The sequence below is a fragment of the Electrophorus electricus genome, chromosome 23, assembly GCF_041902795.1.
Source record: "Electrophorus electricus isolate QZ-2024a chromosome 23, ASM4190279v1, whole genome shotgun sequence".
Lineage (NCBI taxonomy): Eukaryota > Metazoa > Chordata > Actinopteri > Gymnotiformes > Gymnotidae > Electrophorus > Electrophorus electricus.
In genome coordinates this window covers 12,042,697-12,053,396 of record NC_137519.1, presented here as the reverse complement: position 1 = coordinate 12,053,396, position 10,700 = coordinate 12,042,697, and the positions used below count along the sequence as shown (strand labels likewise).

The 10,700-nt window shown below is 42.4% G+C and overlaps 1 protein-coding gene across 19 annotated transcripts in view; it reads left to right on the top strand.

Moving 5' to 3' along the window:
• cep89 (centrosomal protein 89) overlaps positions 1 to 10,700 on the top strand; it is a 60,512-nt gene that overhangs the window by 43,493 nt on the left and 6,319 nt on the right. For 4 of the 19 annotated variants that reach the window (XM_081706003.1, XM_081706002.1, XM_081706005.1 and 1 more), the window contains 2 exons: positions 4,192 to 4,361; positions 5,801 to 5,851. In XM_081706003.1, coding sequence (XP_081562129.1) covers positions 4,192 to 4,361; positions 5,801 to 5,851 — 221 coding nt within the window. The other 15 variants (XM_035520886.2, XM_081706017.1, XM_081706006.1 and 12 more) reach the window with 11 other exon arrangements.

Sequence of the window (10,700 nt, the reverse complement as noted above, 5' to 3'; positions counted from 1 at the left end):
TCTTTTGAAATATGCTGTGATGCTTAGGCCAAAACTGATAGACAGCTGTCAGTGCCACAGAACTGAAGCCTGTCTATCCGTTATGATGATGATGATGATGATGATGATGATGATTACCTCCTGCATTTCACTCCTGCTTTTGCATTATCCTTTTGTTTCCTTGTTCATATAATGGACATGCTGCCCAATCACAAATCGGTAGTCAAAATGAGTTACAGCTGGTTCAGGTAAACCTAGACTGGTCTCCAGAAAATACAGAAAATATAAAATCACCACATAATGAACATGTACGTTGCACCAGCCAGCTAACAGTGGGATAATTGGCAGGTTCCAAGCAAGTTGTAGCTTGGCAGTGAGGCATTTGTCATTGCAGATAAGAACAGTATCAGCCTGTGATTGCCAGGCTCATCTTTACAAGACCTGAAGTCATGCCTGCATGAAACGTAATTTTCTCAGTGTTGGACTGATGATTCCAAGTGTCTCCACAATCCCCAGTTCTCCTGAGGCTTTTGACGTCATATCCATGACTGTGTGTTTGTCCTTCATTTCTTGTCTGTAATCATGACATTAAGATGCCCCCTCACCACTTTTGTTATATAGTACTGTGGAAAAAAAACATAGGCCACCCAAGAAAACCAAGCTAAGCATAAACTATTTATCTGGGTTTAAATTGGGATTATTGGGACGTAAAAACACTACACATAAACAAACACTAAAACATAAAATAAACTTCAGTACACTATAAAGTGGAAACACTAAGATTATCCAACAAGCTGTTAATATGCTGTGAGGTGACTAAGCAAACAGGTTTGCTTCCCAAAACTCTCCTCAATTTTTCACAAAAATACTTTCGGCATGATAATGACTTAAAACATGCTGAAACGCAGCTAAAACAGATGGAACTCATAAAGCATATCAGGCGTGTCAGAGTAATCTCAACATAACTGAAGCTGGATGTCATTATATGGACCGGGAGAAGAGCAAGAATCCATCAAAGAAGCGGCTTGGCAACATTTGTCTTGGGGCTCTTAAATAAACAAACAAACACTTAGTTCCCTGATAAATGGCTGTAAATGTGGTTTTCTTGCTTGGTCTGAGACGCTTTCCCACCATGCTGTAGGTCTCTGCTCTAATGTACAACAGCACTAGCATTCTGCTTGCGTTCTCTTCTTTAACATTTCTGATTGAGTGGGCGAGTGCGCCATTCTTTTCATGAGATGGCCCTTGTGTGTGGAAGCTCTGACCTCCACCTTCTGCTGGACTGGACCACACCTCATCGTCCTCCACATAGACGTGCAGAAGCTGATCTGGCAGTACTCAGGCACTGGTTTGTGGGTTTGTGGGTCACTGCTACTAAGGTGTCAAATAATTAGAAATGACCTGGCACTAAATCTCCCCACGCCCACTGTACATAGAACAGCACGGCATCTTACTTGAAGCAATGGAAGTGCAACTAATGTTTCGAATGAAGTGATGCTATAAATAAATGTAGCATATATTATGTATATATTACACCTATATGTGTCCACTGCACTGTTATATGCGTCCAGATTTAAAAAATAAATAAAATAAAGTATCCCTGTACCTAACATCGAATGACCCCAAACTCGGCCATGAAATCTTGAATGGAAATTGTAAGATAAATCAGAGAATGAAGATCTCGGAGGCTGACAGGAGTCGGTGTGTAGCAGCACTGCCGTGGGGTGCTGAGGAAGAAGCCCTGCTGGGGCACTGGGTGGGTGTGCAAGAGCACGGCACACCACCGCAGACTGTAGGTAATCATCATGCCTGAGCTGCCTGTCCTTGGCCTGTTTTGTGTTTTGCATTTGTGTGTTTTCGGGAGTGTGCACGTTGCATGGAGATCTCAGTGTTTTTTCTGAAAAGGTTTGTCATTCACAGCTCACCAAACAGATGATTTTTGCAGTTAACATGCTTTGTTCGGTAATTGCTCCTGAGTTATACTGTATTCTGTAGCATTGTATTGTATTGTATTGGATCTCATACTATAAGTTTCAGCACTGACACCTGGTTCTGGCAGTGTCATGGTTAAGGGTATTTTTAGATTCTAACCTATTTGTGTTAGCTAAGGATACTTTGAGTAGATGGCTGAAGCACATTTGTAAGTTGCTCTGGAAAAGTGTGTCTGCTAAATGCCATAAATGTAAATAAAGCAAGCACTGGTGCATCAGCCTGTACCCACAGGCCCAGCATGGACAAGGCACACCTTGGAGAGGGACAGCAGGATTCAGTTTTTCTACCTGTCACATCACCAGTCAAGATACACACAAACACACACAGTCCAAAATCAATTAAGCCTTCTCTGGTAGACCCTGGCATAGTGTCTCCTCCGAAACCTCCTCAGAGGAGACACACTCATGAGATCAGATCTTCTCCTGTCCCTCAGAAGTCTTGCATTTATTAAGGGTTCTGGTTCTGCTGACTTCTCATGTGGCTTTACTCCTTTGCATACCAGCATATAATTTTCATTTAAAATGGGTTTTAATCATTCATAGTGAGGCTGTTACACTTTTGCAGGTAACTTGGATGAAAGTCTTACTACAAGTGCAGAGCTATGCTGTGCGTCTGTGTGCTAGATTTGTCTACTACTTAAAGAGGATTTCCTGTATATGTGTTCATGCTCCTTAGCATTACTGATCACTGTAGTACTGCACCAAACAGCAATGGAAGGGATGGACAGAGAGAGGGATAAGAAGTGAGAACTAGGGAGGAAGACAAAATGGGAGAGAGCTTTTTGTGCAGAAAGTGGTTTCTTGTGGGAGCAATGGCTCTCTGCGCGCATAAGCAAAGCTGTAGAGTATGTCAGGGTATTGTTCCCTTCACAGCCCCGTCAATATGCTGACAGATAGCTGTGCTTTAAAAACAACACTGAACACAGTCATATACACACACTCACTCTCGCTGTCAAATATATAAACAGGGATCTTACTCCTGTCTCCCCTGCTTCTCCTTCCCCCTCACACTTCTCTTTCTCGTTCTCTGCACACAAACAAAGACCGTAAACGCCTTACAAACTTACCAACCTTACAAGCTAACAATGCCAGTTATCTGATCGAATATGTGCGTGCATGTCGCTGTGAGGCAGCACAGGAAACTTTCATCGTTTTCCATAGCAAAGTTCATAGCATGTATTGCTCCCTGCGGGGGATATCCAAGGAGGACCTAATTCACTTTAGCATCAGTAACCAAGGAGAAACACCCCCCCCCCCCCCCATCTTTCACTCATCTCTCTCTTTCCCTCTCCATTTCTCCCTTTCCATCTCTCTCTCAATCTCTCTCTGTCAGATTTGGCTATCAGTTTATGAAGGTGCATAGAAATGTGCGTGCTGTGTTGTGTTAGTGTTCCTCAGTGTTCTTACCAGGGCAAACAAGATAACACAAAAATAAAATCAACAGGCTGCTTACTCCTAGTGGAATGGTGCAGTAGTGCCCACAGGTGTGTGTGTGTGTGTGAATGCGTGAGTGCATGCCTGTGTGTGTGTGCACATATGGGTGCACGCATGTAAGTATGAGTACATGTTCAAAGAGTTTCTGGTATTATACAGTTGCAAGCAAGCAACAGATAGTTAGACATCTGCTTTATTTGCTAGCCTCTCTTACTATTTATGCAGAGATAGCACAGCAACATCTGCAGTGTGTGTGTGTGTTTGTTTACTGGATCTGTGTGTGTGTGTGTGTGTGTGTGTGTGTGTGTGTGTGTGTGTTTATACGCAGGTGCTACTCTGCTTTTTAACCCTTTTTTAATGTGTTGTCTGACTGTAGCATATTGATTTCCTCCCTTCTACTCTAATACGATATTTAAAGTCTTCCCTACATGTTCCATGGCTGCTACACCTGTATCATTGAGCCACTTGACACAAAAGCTACAGAAGCGTATACACACATACACACATGCATATACATATACACGCATGCGGGAATTACGCATGCACACAAAAGCAATCCTAGGCTCCAAGCCCATAAGCTCTTACCCCGTGGGGAGGGCAGGGTGTGTGGCTCCTCGCAGGCGGTTTGTGCTGTCTTGTGGTCCTCTGGGTGTGTTTAGGAAATACTCCACTCTGCCCTTTACCTCACTGTTGCACAGGGTGCCAACTCTTCCATTTGCCTCTGTGAGTGTGTCTGTCTGCAGCTCGGAGCTGATGTCTCGCTGAGTGTCTCGTGTGTGTGTTTCAGGTGTTCAAGCAGCAGGCGACAGCGCGCGTGTGTGCACTGGGCCGGCGTCTGCGTGAACAGGAGGACGACTTCACCGGTAGGGCTGCCACTTTCCAGCAGGAGATCCAGCACTTGCAGGTGCAGCTCCGTGACCGGCAGGAGCAACTCTACGGAGCACTGCAACAGAAGAGGTGACGCTCCCTCCCTCTCTCTTTCTCCCTCACACTCTTTCCCTCCCTCCCTTTCTCTCCTCCTGTCCCTCTCTGTCTCTCTCTCTCTCTCTCTCTCTCTCTCTCTCTCTCTCTCTCTGAATAGAGTGATGATGCAGGGATAGAAGCCGGGAGGTGCGGTAGCAGTAGAAGATTAGCAGGCACGGCAATGCAAACAAATAACACATAAGCAAGGAGAAAATAGAGAGAAAGGGAGGGATAGTAGAGGAAGGAGAGACAGAGGGAGGGAGAGACCGAGTAGGAGCGATATTAAGAGAGAGAGAAAGAGGAGGGAATAAGGAGGTGGTCGAATCAGCACAACTGCAGACTGTCCCTGATTTCTCTGTAGGATGCAGTTGCGCATCTGCGCGCTCTCTCTCGCTCTCTCTCTCTCTCGCTCTCTCGCTCTCTCGCTCTTTCAGTATCTTTCTCAGTTTCTCTTTCTCAATATCTTTCATTTAGTTTCATTTAAAATGCTTTAACTTTACTTTGATTATACAATTTGGCCAAAGCAATACAAAAGTAAAATTATATGTAAAAAGAAGAAAATATGCAATAGTAACATTTTATTACATTTAATAAGAAATTTATAAACAAATACATGACAGAAAACCATATCTATATAGTGTGTCTGTATACAAGTGTATCATAAACAGGAAGAAATACTCCTTCCTTAAATGTTGCAGAGCTAAGCCGCCCTTAGCTGCTGTGGGGATTGTCTCAGTTTCCTCTCCAAGAATAACAGCAAGCTTATCACAAAGAAATCTGTATGTATTGTAAATTCTCTGATGTTTTAAAAAGAATACATCTCTTATAAATTTCTATTTTGGGCAGTAGATGTAAAAATGTATCTCATCTTCTATTTCCATTAAATCCATGTGTCTGCACAGCCTTCACTCTCTTCCTGATTGTGTGCCAGACTGACTGTATGATTTAAGGATTGATAGCATTTTAATTTTGCTGATTTACATCATTTTTTGTTTTCATATATCATCATATTGGGTTACAATCTTGCCAGTGTCTTTTATTACATTTTTAGAGGAGAAATAAGACTGTGGATTTTCATGCCCAGTGAGGTGCTGTGCCAGTAGGCAGAGAGGGAGGTGCTCTGAGCAGATCGGCCAGAAGAGCTCTGTGCTTTACTGAATGTGCTCCAACCTGATTGAGTGATTGCCAGTATTTCAATGCTGTTGTTTGTTTGTAGATGTATAGGGGATAAAGACCCAATTCTGCTCTGCTTGTGTTATTGGAGGCATTTCTGGGCACTCTTGGAATGTTTTTGTAAATTCCAAAATCTGTTTACCTTCAAAATTCATACAATATAATTGTTTTAATACACCGTTAAACCATTTTATGCATATGCTGATTTGAATATTTATTTTGATAAATGCTGATCTCATAACATCATAATTTTCACTAAGAGATTTCACTGCAGGGCTGAACCTTTCTGATGAGCTCATTTTAGTCCCCAGGTAAGCAGAGTTACTGTTATGTTTTCACATTTGTCCTCCATAGGTAAAGCGATGTCTGTTTTCCTGAGATCTGGATCTCTTCTGGAAAATCATGATTCTTGTTTTGTTCAGACGAACTGGTAGGGCCCACTTCTGGCAGTAGTGCTGTAGGAGTTACAGGCGTTACTGTAAACCTTCTTCCGTATGTGACATTAGAATGAGCACTTGATTTCTGCATCATTTACAGGTAGACCCAATGTATGTTCATTTATGTTGATGATAAACAGTGTAGACTTAAGGCACATCTCTGTCTCACTCCACAGCACTGCTGGAAGAATTTGGTCTGCATTTTCCAATTCTTACCACAATTTTTTTTTCGACTATTCAATTTTAAAGACGTTTAAATAGTAAACCCTCATGAGAAATAGGATTAAAAAGCTTTGTGGAAATATACAAAGCATGTGAATATTTTTCTTTGATAATTCTGTCAATGTTTTTCTAAAACACCAATTTGAGATTTGCTTAAGGAATTGTGCTTCACAAGGAAGATCATTGTGGTATTTACATTACTATAAAATATCTTGGCCAGATTACCTTGCACACAAATTCCTCCATAGTTTCTAGGGCTGTATTTATCAAATTTTTTGTATGTGGCTGTACTGGTTCCAGATCTTAGGGAAACTTCCTGACTCCAAGATTAGATTAGATTAGAGCTTCAATTTCTTTAGGGGTAGAAAATTTAAGTATCTCATTGCTGATATTTTCTGGACCACATGCTTTCTTTAATCCTAGTGATTTGATTTCTCTCAGTATCTTTCTTAATATCTTTCTCTTTTTATCTCAATTTCTGTCTCTCTCTCCCAAATCTCTCATTCTCTTTCTCTCAGTATATCTCTGTGATTTTTATTCATTTTGCTTTATCTTGCTCTATTGCCCCAACCTGTTTTTATCTGTTGACTCATTCTCTCTGCAGTCTTGTCTGTGTGCATTTCCGTGTGCCTTCCTCAATGAGCCATCTGCACTTCTTTTGCCATAGTTTTCTGTTTTTACTTTCTCAAGTAACTAACCGGCTGTGTGTGAGAGAGTTTGTGTGTGTGTGTGTGTGTGTGTGTGTGTGTGTGAGCATCAGATTACTATCATCTACATTAGGATGGCAATTTGATAACTATTCTGTAAAATATAAGGGATAAATGATTCTCAGAATATCATCATTCACATGATATCCAGTATAATACTGCTCCTACATGATGCATTCAGCAAAGGTACTTTTTCTGTAGGTTTGAATCTCAGCTTTGCCACATGCAGCCAGTGACAAGACATGCTTTAGAATGCTGCTGGCCAAGTTCTAAATGGGAAGTAGTAGGCTCTTCTCCCATCATTCTGGGCTTTTTCACTCTGAAAGAAAAGTCTGAACTTACTTGCTAATGCAGCCAGACATACACTGTTCACTGTTGCCCCACACTTGAGTGAGGCCTGTCATACCAAGTCAGGAAAGAGTCAGCATGTACATGTGTGCTGCAGGTAGGAACATGTGTGCATTTTTACATGAAAGCTGTGGTTACACTAACTGCACCATTTTGCTGGAATTAGGTTTTTCTGGGACATTGGGTTTAAACATGAAAATATACCGTCTCACACACACACACACACACACACACACACACACACACACACACACACACACACACACACACACACACACACACACACACTCCATTGTTGATAATGGATCAGTATGTGCCAGACAAAAGAGGCTCAAAAAGAAAGTCAGGGAAGGATATTTTTGTACCAGGTGGACACACACCACACACACACACACACACACACACACACACACACTCTACACTTTCCAGCTCTGCCCTGGTATCAGGACAATTCATTTCACACACACACACACACATTTATGCCTAAACTCACCAATGAAGTTGCAGTTTATACCAGTGACATCCAGTTCTGCTATGGCACACACTGACTCTAGCCATGTCACATCTGTGCACTATTGCACTATGATTGCTTAGGCCTAAAATAGCAAACAAGCTTTTGGAGGTACTGCAGTTTTCCGCTCCATTACAGGAGGGGCTGGTGCAGACTAGGCAGTACTTTTACATGAAAATCCAGGCTGAAAATGAAAGATCCTTGCTGAGAATGTTGGAGTCTACTGAATCTGACCCCCGCCCTCCACCAGTGAATGCTGGGACAGCTCTACTGATGAAGGATGACTATGAAATGTTGCTTTTAATAAATCGCACTATATTGTGTGTGCTCATTCTCCGCCTGCTTAATTGCTTACAGAACCGGGGGCTAATGAAAGCCATTTCACTTCTTCCTTGCTTTAGTGATGCGTGTTTCATTCATCTCCAGATTAATGCAAATTTCCTATTTTTACTCTATTGTGAATTCTTATTGTGATGGAAACACAGAAAGAGAAGGACCTTAAGCAAAGAGCACTATTTTGGGTAAAAGCAAAAAGCAAACATCTACCACAACTAAGCTTAGCTTTATTTCTTCAATTTATTTTTGTTGTAGAAGACATGATACTATACAAGTAATTTTAATAATTTATATGTCAAATTTACTGCTACATGTATGAATATTTCTGTAGTTATAATTCCAATTTGAAATAAGGCTGTTGCCCATAGTTATTTGTTGATTTACAGAAGAATGATGACAACGTCTAGAACAATATGTAATGACAGCCTCTTTGTTCAGTATGTAATTACTGTGAATCTTTCTTGGAGATGCCAGGTTCTGTCACAGAAAGTTGTAATAAGAGACGCCACAGCCTTACAAAGAATACTTTCCCGGCGTTTCTCTCTCTCTTTCTCACATACATACACACACACATGCATACACACCCTTAGACACGCTAATTAGACACCCTTAGCTCACCTGATCAGCCCTGCTCCCTGCTACCTTAATGGCAGACATGTGCACAGGGTAGTTTTTCTAAGACACCTTGTCTTTTTCCCCATTTAGACCCCGTCAGTTCCTCAGGGGACAGGACAGAGGAACACTACAGCAGTCTGACAGATTCTTCACCACAGAGTTATGCCAGTGTAGCTCAGTTAAGGTGAGAAAGACTAATGCAGGAGAACATCCTTTCATCCTTTCAGTTCTTTTCCTGTCATAAGGAGCTGTTGTTGAGAAACTTACGTGAAAGTAGACAAAAACCTTCCTGAGTTTGGCACTGAAGAGTCAGTGACCTGTGTTTCTGACCTGGTCCTGCACACCGTGCGTGAGAATGAGTCCAGGCTGCCAGGCTGCTGGGCGCAGAAAGGAAGCACTCGTCTCCGCGCCCACGTCTGGCTTCCGTATGGGGGGGTTGAAGAGGTACTGCTGCTAGCTACTGTACCACGGTGCATATGAATGAATGAAGTCATATTTGTATAGCACTTTACAATTAACACACACAGCTTTTACATCCAGTCACACACCAGGGAGAAGCAGCAGGCAATTGCGCACAACATGCTCTCAGCCGGAAACCTCAGCCCCCCTGGGGCCTGAATCTGGTGCAGGGTGGGGTGAGAGGACAACACCCAGGACAGAGCACCATCCACCACTGGGCGTGCAGACTCACAATCATTCACACACATTCACACTAGGACAACTTTATTAGGCACACACACACACACACACACACACACACACACACACTCTCTCACCCCTGAGATGTGGTCCCTCATCCTCTTTCTCTCATTTATGTCTGTGTTGCTCATACCTGCACCTGTCTCCGTCTTGGAGTGCCAGCTCCTGTAGCACCATTGATTTTCACTTTGTTTAGCTGCTCACGTAGTTTTGCTCCCGGTCCTAATGAATAAGCTCTGCTCTGTGTGTGCGTCTGAGAATGTGGGCTGGATTATTGGATTAGCACTGCTGAGTAGACCTGTTGTGCTGTTTCATTTAAAGCGCAGTCATAATTGCCTTGGTGGATGCAGACGGAAGGAGAGAAAAAGGAGCTAGTCTGTATATCCTCATCTGATGCTTTCTATATTCTCTAGAAACCACACCTGACCATATCAGAATACCGCTGAAGCAGTGATGGAATCGATTTCAGGTACACTACACCAGCAAAAGAGTAATACTCCTATATGACATTTTTTATGATATGAGGCTACACAACACAGTATGCAGCACTATAGGCTGAGAGGTGGTGTGGTAAACTCACTGGTTTGGTAGTTCTAGAGATTCTAGAAATCTAGGCCCAGTCCCCCATTATTTCCAGTGAAATTTGACCTTTGAATTCCTGCAATCTGAATTGCCACCTGTCTCGTTTCCAGCAGTTATAGCTATGCTTGCGGTTTAGCCTGTCAAAGATGAGGCCCGTTTCGTTACTGTGAGTGTTGACTGACAGTAGACAGTAAGCTCAGCTCTATGTTGTTTACAGCAACAGCAGTTTCCATTTTATGGATGGTGAACGAGGCCAAGCAGGACATCCTTGTATTACATTTTATTAAAAAGTAATCTAAGGATGACAGTCATGAAAACAGTTCAGGGTTGAGAAGACTGCAGTCAAAAACAACGGTGAACCGTTAATGACCGGAAAACAAGGGAGGACCAGGGAAGCCTGGAATAAGAAGTGTGTTACCTTAAACCAAGAGAGACAGGGTGGAGACAGGAAACAGAACTAAAAACCAAAAGCAGACCACATGGCACCAGGAGGAGTGGAGTTACTGAGGTGCATACAGTTCCCTGGAATAGAGGTTTCCCCCAGAATCTCAGTCATGTCATGCAGTATGAGAGCGGCTGAGTTTACAGCGGATTCAGAACAGTAATTTGCATAAACGTATTTGCATGTTTGGATTGTGTTTGTGCTGAGACTGGAGATATGTTGTCCTTATAATGATTCTCCAGAACTTTAACTGTTCACCTC